This window comes from Gymnoscopelus microlampas (assembly GCF_963454915.1).
Source record: "Gymnoscopelus microlampas genome assembly, chromosome: 15".
Taxonomy (NCBI): Eukaryota; Metazoa; Chordata; class Actinopteri; order Myctophiformes; family Myctophidae; genus Gymnoscopelus; species Gymnoscopelus microlampas.
In genome coordinates, this window is record NC_139952.1 from 22,663,621 (window position 1) to 22,679,751 (window position 16,131).

The window sequence follows — 16,131 nt, forward strand, 5'->3', positions numbered from 1 at the left end:
AATGGTTGGGATCATGGTCACTGTCCAGCTAGAGTCGTATAGTGCTCTGATTGGTTCAAACCAAATGTTATACATACGTTTTTAACAGACATAAAAAAATATATTTTTGTTACTCTTGTGACACTGTCATACCACAAAAAAGAAAGAAAAAAGAAGAAATATATATATAAAAAGGTGAATATGGAGATACAAGGGTTCTGCCCAACAACTATATCATACTTTGGACTGATGCGGTTTCCTATTTACTGTTAATCATTCTGGAATCCTAAAACTTGGACATTCATCATAGCACTGAGCTTATCCTGCAGAGAGCAGGTACAGTACAGTATATCATATCTCTGCTGTCCGGCAGAAACAAAAAGTGGAGTTAGGAGGTTTTGTTCATCATTGATAAGAACAGCTGACTGGACCTCCAAGCTCACAATGAGGTTGGAGGTCAAAAGGGGGTGGAGCCTGGAGTCAGAAAAAACAGCTAACTCCACTCTCCTTTGCTGGACTTGGCTGGTTTAGCAGAAAGTTTGAGGATCCAATGGAGTTAGCTGGTTTTGTCAGAAGCGCCTTTTAATACTTTTCATTGGTTCAATATTTTTTTAATCAACACACAGACGTAAAGGGTGTTCAATAGCACTGATTTATGGAAACAAATGCAAAAGCCGAGAAATGGGAGTTAGCTGTTTTCTGCCGGACAGCAACGATATGCAGCCTTGCACGAGGTTGGCTAAGGAGAGTAATGAATGTTGGGTGATAATTTGTTTACCACCCATAGCATGTATTTACACTATTAGAAAATAACATTTGATCAACACTTTAAATGAATAGATTGCCATTACTGTTAATGAGGAATTGCCCTGGTGAAGGAAACGTTCTAGTCCCACAGGGCTTATCTAACAGCGTGGAGAGAAGACTGAGTTGGCTCTGGATACAGAAGGCGTGTTGTTGGCGTGCCTCCCTCACTCATTGTTGGTACACAGCCATGCTGTGAACAGTGGAAGGTTCCTTTTTTTTCATCTCTTATCACTCCCCTCACCCGGGGCAAATAAAGGGCTGGGTGTATTATAAAACACATTATGCTGATCCCAAAGTTATTTGTACTCTACAGTCATACCGATTAGCTTGTTTGGAAAATGACTTTAACCAATGAACTCACCCGAAGAGCAAAGCAACCATAATGCATACAATATTATGCAATTATGGTCATACAGGGATTTCCCTGTTAACTACAGCATTATATCAGCAAGTCTAATCAATCCCTTTTGGCTTAGTTCATATCTGCACCATGTCCCCCCGGTGTGTGTCCTTTTTGTGTCAACACAATCGCTTCCCCCCCGGAAGGAATGCATAGAACTGGAAGATTATCTCTGATCTGCATGTGTTTGTATTCCATGTTCATATTTTCATTGCACTGCTCTTTGTTTACATTATGCAGGGCCCTCCAGGTCTCGCGGGCGTTCAGGGAGTGAAAGTAAGTTCCTTCTTAACAACGTTTTTCAAAAAATCCTTCAATGCTACGTTCTCACATGCATGTAATACTCTTTGCCAAGTTCATTCCACTTTTAACTCATTCAATGCCAGAAAAGAACATTGTCTATAGCTGCCAGTGCCAGCGATTTTCGAGTGTTTTCCCTCACCTTTGAACAATCATAGAATATTATTCTAAAAAAATTGGCAGTTGAATGAGGGGTGGTTTCGCCCCTAAAAAGATTTCTTTCGGAAGTCGACGTGGTGTCTTCTTTGTGATCACGTGGTTTTGCTGCTTCTGTGCCTCTGAGGGACTCAGATGGTGAACGTGAGTTGGCGAACAGCACCATCTGGTGGAAAAACACTGAAAACACCAAAACACTTAACTCATTGAGTGCCATTAACGTGTTTCACCGCTATGGTGCAACGTGCCATTAACGTGTTTCACGTGTTTTTGAAAAAAAATAGAAAAGAAATAACTTTCAGAACATTATCTGAAGATTTGCAGCTCCATCCACTCCTTGTTTAACTTATAACTGAAAAAGGCTGTATCTCGCTTCCTAAGCACTTTTTTTTTTACTTTGAAAAAAACAAAAAAAATCAAAATCGTACTGGCCAGAAATAGCCAGAAATAATTCAGGCACTCAATGAGTTATAACACGTCTTTGGCACTCTGGGCCTTTTGGAAAAAACACGTAAAACACGTCATTGGCACTGAATGAGTTAAGAGTTTTAACGTCCTTAAGAAATCACACAACTTTGATTCCATAGGGGTAGTTTATATGCCTGAAAAAAGAAAAGAGAAACATAAATAAACCTTTAAAGCCCCAGAGGGAAATTCAGGTGTCATAGCAGTATTGAGAATGAAACACAGGAGAGGTAAGAGTAAGATTCAAGAACCAAACCAAGATGGATAAGAATAAAGATAAGTAAAAATAGATACCTGCACTGGATCTCTGAATGTGTGAACATAATGTATTGTCTATTCTTCTTCTATTGTAACTACACTCAATCACCAATGAGTATACTGGTGGACATACAGTACGCAATATCTATTAACAGTCGAACACGGAGTATACTATATGTACAGTATATTAAGAATTAATATACAGTATATGAATGGATTTATGTACAGTTCAGTTTCAACAGTGAACAAATATATGATTTGTATCTGGTTTGCATTCTATAACCATCCCAATAACATGAAACAACTTATTGAATAACCCAAATGTCTACAGAGAAATTAGACCTCTTTAAATCCCCATTCAGCCTTCAGGGATACTCACTTAAATAATCTGATGGACCGAGAATATCTGTAAGGAAAATCATTCCGCATCAGATTAAATAACGTCAGGGGAGAGCGGGCGTTCCGCCGTAATTTAGGCAGCGACTGTGCTATTTGAAAGACTCATCCACCTCATTGAACCCAACGTCTTTTGGAAAATGAATCCTTTTACTCCTTAATAGAAAAGTGTCCTCAAAGGAGTCACGCTACCTTAAACAACCTTCAAACTCTTTTGACTTAACTTGGCGATAATGCTTTGGTTTACAGTAGGGAACTAGAAGGAATCTACAGCAGATGAAAGCGAAGAATGGAGAGAAAGGAAATTGAAAAAACAATGTGTGTGTGTGTGTGTGAACCGTACTGAGGTGAACGTCAGGGTATATCATGATCATGTTTCACCGTTGCCAGGGAGACCAGGGAGAGCAAGGAGACGTCGGATTGGATGGAGCGGTGGGAGCCCCGGGACTGCCCGGAGAGTACGGACGAGATGGAACAGCGGGTTTGAAGGGAGAGAAGGTAAGCGTAATGCTTGAACTGCCGGGTCAGATCAGTTTATTGTCTCCGCCAGGAGGCCGGACGGCCGGAGAGACTGTTTTCGTTCCTGTCCGTCCGTGTGTCTGTGAGCAGCTGATCTCCGGCACCGTCCGACCGATCGGCGTGAAACTTTGCACGCACATTCCCATTAGGCCAGTGGTTCCCAATCAGTGGGTCGGGACACATTTGTGAGGTCCCGGACACATTTTTATGGGTCACGAGTGAAATTAACTTTTTAGTTTTTCATTATTATTTCAAAAGACTTTCAAAAGATATCCCCCCAAAAAATAAAAAATCATGAATTAAAAAAGAATGAAAGAATGAATGAAACTAAAAAGTCCATAAATTAGAAGAAGAAAGAAATAACGTTTAAGAAGTAGCGAAAATAGATGATCTCCAAGCTCACAACGCGTCACATCGCGACGAGTTATGAGCTTTGAGATCTGCTTTACGCTAGTTTGGGTCCCTGGGAGACATCAAATTTCTCTTTTGGCTCTCGAGCTAAAAGGTTTTATTAGGCCACCCAAATCTTTCTAATTGGCCGTAGGTGAACCGCAGGTCGTACTATCAAAAATCACACCCTGTGTGAAGGTAGCGGCGCCTTTGAATACATTATGTCATCGATATGTGTTTATAATGTGTTTATAGCCATGTGTCATGTGAAGCTTGACCAATCACTTTGTTGACGGGTCTGACCAATCAGAGCGTCGACGACAGATAAAGTTAAATTGAGGATCTAACTTTAAATAACTTACCTAGAAGGAGACTTTAGCCAAATAAAAATATATACAAAAAAAAACATGAGGAAATAAAAAATAAACCTTGACATCATAGTGATGTCATGAATAGTCCCCTTGCCTGACAAATCACAACCTTGACGGGCCTGACCAATCAGAACCTTGACGGGCCTGATCAATCAGAACCTTGACGGGCCTGACCAATCAGAACCTTAACGGACTCTTGGATTCTCGATCGTCTCTATCAAACCATTCTGTCATAACGGATGACTGGGTCCCGAACTCAGACTTTCTATACATTCACCCTTCATCTGTTCTTGTATCTTTCTCTTTCTATTCATCATATTAACTTTAAATAACTTACCTAGACGGAGACTTTAGCCAAATGAATAATAAGATGAAGTCATTGTCATCGTTTATATAGACATCGAATTCTATATTCATGACATCATAGTGATGTCATGAATAGTGACCAATCACAACTTTGGCGCACCTGACCAATCAGAACGTTGACGCACCTGACCAATCAGAACGTTGGCGCACCTGACCAATCAGAACGTTGACGCAAAAGCCAGGCATAGAGGGCTAATATCCGCTCTATACCTAAAGGTATAGAGCGGCTAGCGCCGCTAAAAAGACAATCCTCTGGATTCCGTGGATCATGACGAAACCCTTATGTCTTTGTGACAGACATACTTCATTTTACACAATTTTGCGTTGTATCAATAACACACTTCTTGCTACTACTCCTACAAAGTCTGTCCAAAACACAAATTGGTACACATTATCTCTGGGGTCATGTGATCAAGGTTTATCTGTCAGATTTTTCATATTCCATTACAATTGGCTATTGGTTTACAAAATGTGCATGCCCTGGGTAGGCAACCCAGCTTGGCGAGTTCTTCTAGTTTGTCTCAGTTGACACAAATGGGTTACTGTGACACATCTAGTAACCCATTTGGTTAATATTAATATTAATGTGACAACCTAGGGTTGTCTTTTGTGTTGTCTGATCTCATATTGTTATTAATATTATTATTATTATTAATAATAATTTTGCTTCGTTTAGATAGTGTACATCATTTCAAGGGCAAAGAGGAGTCTGACATGATGCACCACACGTCTCAACCCTGAATGAACGTTGTCATTATGGTTGCCGCCTCATCTGGACAATTACCAATTTACCCTATTATTGATTCTGATAGAAAGGCCTAATCTAGAACCACCTTTATGTAAACTGACAGGCATGTTAGCTCTACAGTCTATACAGTTTGCATTGCAACTAGATTGCATTGGTGTTTTGTCGTCGGCAACGCACCAACGGGCGACATTTGGGCCATCCCTAATCAACAAATCATGTACTGCCCCTAAGGCAGTGGTTTTCAACCAGTGGTCCGGGGACCACCAGTGGTCCTTGAGGGGGTTCCAGGGGGTCCCCAGCCAAATTAATAGTTAGGAACCAAATTGATCCTTATGTGTCTGTAACTCTGAGAGTGTACAAATGGAACGGGTCCATTTGGTTCCATTTGTACACTATCAGAGTTAAATGAACACATCATAATGATGATGATTACAGTGTAGATTAAGACCCCCAAGAAATCAAAATGGTTGCTTCCCTGACATATCTTTTCAAATGGAGGTCCGTGGGCTAATATGTGTCCATTTCGGGGTCCTTGACGCAAAAAAGGTTGAAAACCACTGCTCTAAGGCACAATGTCATGTCCTCTGACCGTTTGACTACTTTTTTTCCCCCACTTCTATTAATTTGATTGGGATTAACAGTCAAACTTGTGTTTGACCTACAGGAGCACTATCAACATTCAGCAAAGCTAATGAACCATTTCATGGGTACTTATGTGTAATGGCTACCAACAGACAATTACAATACTGCTATTGGACCAAGTAATGTTGTAGTTGTGCCAAACAGCATAGCAATCATAACTATGACCTCCATTGTTTATAAACCATGCTTAGAGGAAATTCTCAGCATGGCTTGACAATGTTATTGTTATTGGCTGTCACGATTATGTCACGAATTTTACTTGAAGATTAATTGTCACTCAAATAATTGAGCAATTAACGATTTCATTGTGTTTCTGTCGCTGAACACTGGAACATTATGAATAGAAGTTACATTTCGGTTTGGCTTTTAGGCTTCGTAAACAAAAGGTTTCACAGGGCAGATATGACAAATAACACACATCTAATGACTTTATACTTTAAAAAAAATGTTAATAGTGGAAATAGACGGTCTTCAAGCTCAAAACGTGTCGCATCGCGACGCATTTTGAGCTTGTAGATCTGCTATTTCCACAATTTTAGAAAATGTTTGAACATTTTTCCACATGGAAATGATTGACAATTATGCAAAAAAAATGCGATCATCTCAAATAATTGTCATTTGACGATTATGTAATAATTGTGACAGGCCTAGTTATTGACCATATTCCATGTCCAGAGGAGTGGAGAGTGGGCATACATGACGATAGCATCTGCTGTGCGACAGGTTGTAGCTGTGTCTCTCTCGCTAATTGTGCAATGCTGTGTTCTGATAGGGCGATGCCTGTACCAGCTGTCCCTCTGTGGGCACAGCAGTGCCTGATGGAGTGGCTGTACCAGGACTCAAAGGAGAGAGGGGAGAGCCCGGTCCCCAGGGACAAGGAAAGGCCGGCAAACATGTAAGCAAAAAACAAACAAACAATGGAATCATGGTTGTATGTTTTGACCACCACACAATCAGTGTTGCCAGATTCTGTGAGAGAAACACGCAACCAGGTCTAGGAAATCCAGCCCAAAAGAAGCGACTATGGCCCACATGAGCACTTAAACATATACATCAGCTTTTTGAAAATAGCAGATCTACAAGCTTACAACGCGTCGCGATGCGACGCGTTGTAAGCTTGTAGATCGGCTATTTTCAAATACAATCTTGCGGGGAAATTATAATAAGCAGATCTGGCAACCCTGCACACAATGCCTTTTCTGGAGTTTGTTTCCGATTTTTCCGATCTTTTGCTTTTTCTTTTCTAGGGAAAACCAGGCTTACCAGGCACACAGGGCCCCTCAGGGCCCAAAGGAAGCCAGGTACTGAAGCCTATCACTTATCATTTGTCTTTGTAATTGCATAGTGAATGGTGGTTCAACAGACGCGTCGCTAGGTCTCTACTAGGTCGGGGGCTTAGCCCCGCAGGCAACGGGCACATGCACGCGCGCGCAGCGCGCGTGCATGTGCCCCTCCTCCCGCGCGCGCGATTTTTTCCGCGGATTTCGCGGATTAGGGTGCTTTTTTCCCCGTTTTTTGTTACTTTATTTCGGTTTTAGGGTTAGGGGTAGGGTTAGGTTAGGGTGATAGATATATAATTCCAAAAAAAAAAAAAAACTTTTAATTTTTTAATTTTTCATTTTTTTTTATTGGTGGCTTTGGACAAAACATTGGTGGCTATAGCCACCGAAGCCCACCCCTAACGACGCCACTGTGGTTCAATCAAGTGTGCTTGTGATCCCTCCATGAATCATCTATGTTGTCCTGCCCCCTATAGGGTGATGCCGGAATTGCTGGTGTTGGCCTGCCAGGACCCCAGGTAAGACAAATCTTCTTGGTTGAATTTTATTGCCTTTCACAGTTTTAACCCATGAGGCCGATTCCACAAATGCCTTCTAACTCAGTAGTTCTCACACTTTCAAGAAAAAAATGTATGTACAAGCTTCGTGCCGAGCTGTGAGCTTGTATATCTGCTATTTTTGAATAGCCAACGCTAAAATCTAAAACGACAAAGATGCTTTCCCTGTTTCAATGGGTTAACAAATGTGTCATGCAAACACACAGGATATTAGCAGTCTGTACTGCAGTCACCTGTAATAACAGAAGGGTCTGAGAGTTCCCCGTTCTTCAACAGATTTTAGGATTATAAGGCTGTAAATCTTCAGCTCAAAACCATAATCCCTTTGGCTTAGTTTTAAAAACTCCCTCTTCATTCCTCTGTTGTCCTGGGCTGTGCCGCTGGCTGGGGAGCCATCTGGGAGACGATGGCCAGGCCTTCTACCATCGTGTAGATCAGTGGTTCCTCAACCAGTGGTCCGGGGTCCACCAGTGGTCCTTGGGGGGGTGGTACTAGGGAGTCCCCAGCGAAATTAGTTACTATCATTTTAATAATTTTTCACTTCTTCTTCAGCTTTGGCTATTCAAAAATAGCAGATCTACAAGCTCATAGCGCGGCACCGAGTGCCGCGCTATGAACTTGTAGATCTGCTATTTTTGAAAAAACTTGAAAATTTGTGCAAATCTATGAATACATATTTTATTTTTTTTTAAAGCAAAAATTTGTAACTCAAATCTTTGCTTCTGGGGGTCCCTGGCACAAAACATTTTCAGATGGTGGTCCGCAGCCAAATGTATGTCAATTTAGGGGTGAAAAAAATATAAATTTTGGCATGAAAACGGTTGTAAACCACTGATGGATCAGTCCTTCACGGTACTTCTCTCTTTCTCACGGTCATAAACCGTGTGGATCTCCTCTGCAAGAACTCTTGTCTTTTGTTCTAGCTCTTTCTGTGTTATTTTTGGGTCTAATTCTTGTTTTGTAATATCATTATGTGTAGTTCTCATGTCTTCTTTTTGGATTTGTCATCCTTTTAACAGGGCGTGGAGGGACCAAGAGGGCTTCCGGGACTTGCAGTAAGTTTTGTCTCATTTATACTTGGTTGCGCAACGTGTCTCACACCGAAAATAGCCGCATCTACAAGTTCACAATGCGATGCGCTGCTTGTTTCGGTATGAGACACCAACACGCCACTAAGTATAAATCAGGCGTTTCTTTTATTAGGTCAAAGCCCTACTTTTCATGGCTGCATATTTTTTACATCATTGATACTCAGAGGTGAGCCGTCGGGAAGAGGCTTTTTCACATATTGTGACATTTTTATATATTATAAATATTTATTTATTTTTCTTAATTAAATAAAACTTTTTTATGAATTATATTTACAGTGGAAGTCAATGGAGTTGGGATTGAGATGAAACTTTGGCCAGATTATGGAAATGACTGATAGATGACTAATGTCATAGATCTAATGTGAGATCCACACTGTTAATAGAGCCCGTCTTGTTGATTAAATCTATTCTGGTTTGCTTCCAGGGACCTCAAGCAGACCGTGGGCTACCTGGACCTGTTGGCCCCACTGGCATAACGGTACGGTACCATGAATTCAGTGTACGGGACCATTCTGCAGTGCATGCAAAATAAAATAAAGCATTGATTGGTTTTATTGGTATTCATTATCCCTGATCATAGGGCCCCCAAGGAGACATCGGGCCTCCCGGGCCTCAAGGGCCAATGGGTTTCGGAGCGCAGGGACCCCCGGTAAGATTGTAATGTATTTTTGTATATGACTGCTGGTAAAATTCTATACAATGGCGACTGTCTGTGCTGCATGCACTGTATAAAAGATGTGACCCAGCGCAGCAAATACATGGTCATCCCACTTCTCAGACCTTTAACTCAGTGGTTCTCAACCTTTTCACGCCGCGACCCCCCAGAATAATCATATTTGAACTGGGGACCCCCCAATTAGTTTGACTCTGTTCCACAGATAAATATTGTGAGAATAGCAGATCTACAAGCTCAGCTGAGCCACTGCTTTAATTTACAGAACTTCCAAAAAGATCTCAAACATGCACTCACTACAAGATTTAAAAATAATGGCGCAGCAGTATTATATAGACACTAGACAGTATTCTTGCTACATATCAACAAGCCTCAGCTGTCCAAAGCATCCATAACAGGTTGTTTCCATCGGTCACCACCATGTCAAAAGTCCACTCATTCCCTTCACATCTCTATCCTTTTAGACTTGTCTTTCTCCCGGCCCACGCGCCACTCCTGCCATCTCACTAGGACACTAGTGGTGTAATCATCCAGACCATTATTCCTGAACATGATCAGGGCGTTCCTGAATGTCTGTGAGCAAATCGAGAGGCTTAAGATTGAACCTTTGAACCCCTCAAAAAAAGGTTGCCGTATAATCATGCCAGACAATTGTTCCCGATCGGTGCTCGAACCGGGAAGTTCTCCTACCGTTAGTCGGCAGGGCCGTTTCCCTGACCCCAAATCTCACCGATTATCCTATAGTGTGAGCTGAGGTATGACTGATATAAGTCGTACATATTTTTTTTGCTCTGACCCTCTACTTCAGTGGTTCTCAAACTTTTTCATGTCAAGGACCCCCAAATTGACACTTATTAGCCCGCGGACCCCCATTTGAAAAGATAAGCCAGGGACCCCCCATAAGAGATGATTTTTACAGCTCTAGCAGTCAATTCTCAACCGTTTTAATTGAAGGACCACCAGTTTAACATGCATAAGGCTACGGACCCCCATTTAATGGCATTTCTATCTCTGGGACCCCAATTCATATTGTAAAATCAATGTTCATTTAACTCTGAGAGTGTACAAATGGAACCAAATGGACCCTAACGGGTCCATTTGGTTCCATTTCTACACTCTCAGAGTTACAGACACATAAGGATCTATTTGGTTCCTAACTATTAATTTGGCTGGGGACCCCCTGGAACCCCCTCAAGTACCCCTGGGGGTCCCCGGACCCCACTTTGAGAACCAATGCTCTACTTTCATATGAATTGAAAAAAGCAAAACATCTGGAATGTCCTTAGTTGCTGTGTGTTCAGTCACATAACATGGTTGCTGTGTTCAGTCACATAACATGGTTGGCATTTGTTTTATTTTGATGCAAACCATGGAAAGTTTCCTGTTAACTTTTTCTCCGCAGGGTAAAGATGGAGCCTCAGGCTCACACGGATTACCAGGAGCTGATGGTAGCCATGTGAGTGTGTTACTGTTTACTCGTTCTTACTGTGTGTGTGTGTGTGTGTGCGTGCGTGTTTGCCTGCCTGCTGTTTCTTATTCTTGCATCGTGTGTATATGTATGTGTGTGCGTGCATGCGTGCACGTGGGACTGTTTTTCATTCAGTATCTGCAAGTTTAAGAGACTTTAGTTGTCGCCTCTGCTTTAATGTCTGAATTGTTAATTGTCTCGGAGCTTCTGTGGGGACTGGCCTTGATTTAGGCATCATTTATAACCAAGGATGTCCGCCTCAATCCATAACAGCGGCCATGTCTGCTCCTATCTTATCAATTGTCCCCTGATCTGCACTCAACTCCATGCCCTGGGAGCATTCTTCTGAAACAACAAGGCCAAACTCACACTCTCTCTCTGTGTGTGTGTGTGTGTGTGTGTGTGTGTGTGTGTGTGTGTGTGTGTGTGTGTGTGTGTGTGTGTGTGTGTGTGTGTGTGTGTGTGTGTGTGTGTGTGTGTGTGTGTGTGTGTGTGTGTGTGTGTGTGTGTGTGTGTGTGTGTGTGTGTGTGTGTGTTATCTTGCAGGGAGCCAAAGGGGACAAGGTAAGTCTACCGTTTTGTTTGGATGACAGGGTCTTGAGGGGTTTGGCGATAAGGGGCGGAACAGATGGTAATCACAGGAGATGGTTCAACACACACACACACACACACACACACACACACACACCCACACACACACACACATTTTTATCACTATACTTGTGAGGACATCAACATAGAATGGTGAATTTATGATTCACTTTCACCATTTTTTATTGATTATTTGGATCTTAACCAATAGCCGATCTACTGTGAGCTTGTAGATCTGCTATTGTTGGTGCAGGACTCTGGCGCACAACTAAGTATACATCGGGCATATTTCTAAACCCCAAACCTGACCTCTATAAATGCCTAATCCTAACACTAAACCCAACCTGAATCTTTTAAGAATCGTAAGCGTAAAGGTCCTTACATACCGGCGAATATAGCGAATATACGCAAAATTCGGACTCTATCCGAATAATTAAAAGATGCTTTTTCGCTTCGCTTTTTCGCTTTTTCGCTCCATGTACGGAGCCATTGACTTTATAAGGTTTTTTAAAAAAACGCATTATTCGCACGAAAAAATCGCCCCGGTGTGTAAGGACCTTTACTCTAAAAATCTTTTAAAACCATAATTCAACCATTTCTCTTGTGAGGACATGGAAGATTGTCCTCACAATGTCTATATCTCACATTGTACTATACTTGTGGGGACACTTGGCCCTCACAAGTATAGTAATACGCTCACACACACACACACACACACACACACACACACACACACACACACACACACACACACACACACACACACACACACACACACACACACACACACACACACACACACACACACACACATGCACACGCACGCAGGCCTCTGGGCAGGGATGGAGTAGCAGTAACAGTTGACAAGTGTACTATTGCTGGCAGACGAGGGGAGTTTAGGGGCCATAACCCTTTCAATCAGGGAACGCATCTACTAATGTCTTCTAATGTCTGAAAAACTACAAAAACTACATGGTTTCTACAGTATATCAGTGGTTCTTAAACTTTTTCATGTCAAGGACCCCCAAAATGATATGTATTTTGCCGCTGACCCCCATATCGAAATATTTAGTTCCCAGAAGCAAAGCAAGATTTGAGTTACAAATGTTAGCTTAAAAAAATACATATTCAAAGATTTGCACACATTTTCACAATCTTTCAAAAGAAAAATAGCAGATCTACAAGCTCGTAGCGCGGCACTCGGTGCCGCGCTATGAGCTTGTATATCTGCTATTTTTGAATAGCCAACAACGCATGAAATAATGGTTTTAGCTGAAATCTAAAATGACACGGATGCGTTATCCCGGATTGAGTGGGTTAAGAGAGAGAGTGTGAGACTATTAATTACTGCATTCATCAGCCCTGGCGCTCCTCGCTGTCATTGAGAGGAGAGGAGGAGGAAGAGCACGACGAAGAGGAGGAGGGAGAGAGGGGGAGAGAGACGAGGTGGCCTATGATGGTGCAGATATAGAGTCAAATCCTGACTGTTAATTCAGTGCACATGCTGCTGAGTATTCATGTAGTGTACAGTATACATTCTAATGTAGTATACAATACAGGACAACAGTGGTTCCTAAAGGGATAGTTCACCCCCAAAATGACTTTTTTTCTATCGATTACGCAACCCATGGAAGACTTGAATTCATGGAGATTTTTTAGTTTTTGTCGCATTCCTAAGCCAATAATTTGATGACCGGCGGCGGCTCCAGTAGGAGACTCAAAGTGTCAACTTTGAGTCTCCTACCGTAGACATTAGCATCTTTCCGCTGGTCATCAAATCATTGGCTCAGGAATGCGACAAAAACTAAAACAACTCCATGAATTCAAGGCTTCATGGGGTGCGTAATTGATAGAAAATAAGTAATTTTTGGGTGAACTATCTCTTTAAACTGAAAGTATTTTGTGCCATGGACCCCCATAGAAGATTTGTGTTTCATAACTATTCAGCATTTCTCAAATTTTGCTGGGGAACGCCCTCAAGGACCCCTGGGGGTCCCCGGACCTCACTTTGAGAACCACAGCAGTATACATCCTGAGTATGCAAAGTGTACATCCTAAAAGTGTTAATTTAGTGTACAAATGTACTGTATCCAAAATGAACCTCACACAAGACAATGGATTACAAATGGAACAAATGGATTAGTCTGGCGTTGCAAGTCAATCGTATATTTCTGCCTACCGATACATCTGGGGGCTTCTAAATGCAAGCTAGTGGCTAGAACGGTCGCTGACAAAAGATGCGTGCCGCTCTGAATCATCATATTGTTTTGCTCTCCAATTTTTCCACTCAGTTTTAGCAATGAAAGCTGCGAGATGGCTCTAAGTGTCTAGTTGAGTGAAGCGTTTATAGAGACTGAATTGTGAGTCTATAATCAAATCATTTAACACTGAGGATTTTACTGTGCATGAGAGCATAATTGGAGGGATTAAGTGGGAGAATAGAGTTGGAAAGAAAGAGCCGAATCCGAGAGAAGTAAAAACAAACAAAAAAATGTTTGAGAGCAGGAGGGGTCGATATGGGGGCTGGCACACTGTCATCGGCTGGCATTAATTGTTTCTTCATATTTTGTGTTTTTCCTGTACATTCCACTCTGCAAACAATACTGTACTTGTTCGCCATGATAAATTGCAATGTTAACACCCCGCAACTTTCTCAAAAGGACACAACTTTTTGAGAAGTTTTGCATCAAGATAATATTATTATCTTGATGCAGAACTTCTCAAAAAGTTGTGTAGCTACTGTACGTAAGTAAGTTAAAACGTAGATGAATACGCTGGAATGAGGCCATCGAAAAGTATGGTTGAAACAAAGATGAAGTACATGCTGAGTGCTGACACCATTTTTCATTTATTTTTTTGTTATATTGCCTTGTGTGAAAAAGGATTATTCCCAGAAAAGACGGGAATAAAGGAACCATGACAGCTTGAGGAATGTCTATGATGTTCTTTCCCAACGGCTAGATGTTTCTTTAAGATGATGATTGATTGATTTTCTATTGTAATTAATATCTTTTTTAGGGAGAACCTGGAGAGTGCAACTGCATAACGACGCCCACATTCACGGGCACAGGCGGACCTGTGAGTGTGTACACGCGCGCGCACACACACACACACACACACACACACACACACACACACACACACACACACACACACACACACACACACACACACACACACACACACACACACACACACACACACACACATAGACAAACACACACACAACCCCCTTTACACTCGTTTTGAGTTCATCTTCAAAATCGTTATTTCGCGACAGGGGGTAGGAGGGAAAACGCCATGCTTTAAAGTAGTCACAAACACAGATGCACACATTCCCATATAGACAGACTCAGACAGCCTTTATTCTTGAGTTCATATTGAGGCTTATTCCCTACGGGGGAGACAGCCAGAGAGAAAAAAACACACATGCCATACAAGCTCAGTCGTTTGGGGTTCATAATCAGCATTATTTATTATAATATTTCACACTGGGGGCTTTCCCTATGCCGTCTGTTCAAGCCCTGGTTTTGGGTCTAATTTTTTGACTCCTCTTCACTTTCAGGGAGCTCCAGGAAGGGAGGGAGGGAACAATTGGCATCAGGTTTGATCTGTGACTTTGTTTGAAAATTATGTTTCTACATGAATCAGCACTCTCTCTATTTCTCTGTGTATGTGTTTGTTTGTGTGCGCAAGTGCTTTCATATGTACATGCAAAAATGCGTTTTATGTTTTTTTATATTTTAGGGGCCCCCAGGACCCCCTGGCCCGCCCGGTCCCCCGGGCCCTGAGGGCACATTTGGCACCCCAGGTCCCCAGGTAAGACGAGAGTGTCTGCGGGGTTGGTGATGGTGTGTCTGTTGTTCTTTTCAATACAGAAGCTCTTCCAATGCGTTTGAACTGCCTGTATGCTATTCCCGAAGCAGACCGTACGCAAATGATGGGTGGAAGTGACGTGCGTGCCCCGCACCTTGAAGCCAGCATGTTTACGTTATGAAGATATTCATACATCCTGCTAACTAAATTTGCGAACGGGTGATATTCCGTCTGCTTGCCAATTCATACGGCACTCTTATCGATGAGCGAGGCCATCGGATATTCGGCTCACTCAGGCTCACGAGCCTCAAGGCCTTACTGTCGCCCCGCCTGTAGTGGTGGGGAAAAACGTTCATTTCAGTGAACTAACGATTTCGTTCACGTTCTCAGCAATGATTCGTTCAAATGATTCGTTCACGTTCTCATTCAATAGCGCTAATCTCTAGTGAAAAACACTATCGCGGCAGCGTTGTTATTACGTCGCGCGTACAGCCCGCCCTCCTGTCCTGTGTACGGGGGGAGGGGATGGGGGGCATGAACGATAGCGCGAATGTAACGGTTTCAGGAAGTGAACGAGCTCGTTCACGTTCAAGGCAATGAACTACTTCTTTTGAACGAATCGATCATGAACGACCCATCACTACCCGCCTGCCTTGTTGAGATGCATTATGGTCTGCTTCGGAATAGCCTACACGCGTCTGAACTGAATCACATGCTACTCATAATGTAGGCTTTTGGCTTGGGCAGCTGGGACATTACAGTAATATGATGCTTAGAGCGCTGACAAAGTAGGAATTGCTGTGACTGTCAGCAAGCTTTGCAACTACTTGAGGGGTGAATACCTTTTAATAATATATG

At 42.2% G+C, this 16,131-nt stretch overlaps 1 protein-coding gene across 5 annotated transcripts in view; it reads left to right on the forward strand.

Annotated features, from left to right (window-relative positions):
* col16a1 (collagen, type XVI, alpha 1) overlaps positions 1-16,131 on the forward strand; it is a 137,909-nt gene that overhangs the window by 81,551 nt on the left and 40,227 nt on the right. For all 5 annotated transcript variants that reach the window (XM_084081233.1, XM_084081235.1, XM_084081236.1 and 2 more), the window contains 13 exons: positions 1,427-1,462; positions 3,152-3,259; positions 6,570-6,692; positions 7,045-7,098; positions 7,554-7,595; positions 8,654-8,689; positions 9,150-9,203; positions 9,306-9,374; positions 10,801-10,854; positions 11,413-11,430; positions 14,476-14,535; positions 15,023-15,061; positions 15,205-15,276. In XM_084081233.1, the coding sequence (XP_083937359.1) occupies positions 1,427-1,462; positions 3,152-3,259; positions 6,570-6,692; positions 7,045-7,098; positions 7,554-7,595; positions 8,654-8,689; positions 9,150-9,203; positions 9,306-9,374; positions 10,801-10,854; positions 11,413-11,430; positions 14,476-14,535; positions 15,023-15,061; positions 15,205-15,276 (765 nt within the window). The remainder of the gene's footprint in view (positions 1-1,426; positions 1,463-3,151; positions 3,260-6,569; positions 6,693-7,044; positions 7,099-7,553; positions 7,596-8,653; positions 8,690-9,149; positions 9,204-9,305; positions 9,375-10,800; positions 10,855-11,412; positions 11,431-14,475; positions 14,536-15,022; positions 15,062-15,204; positions 15,277-16,131) is intronic.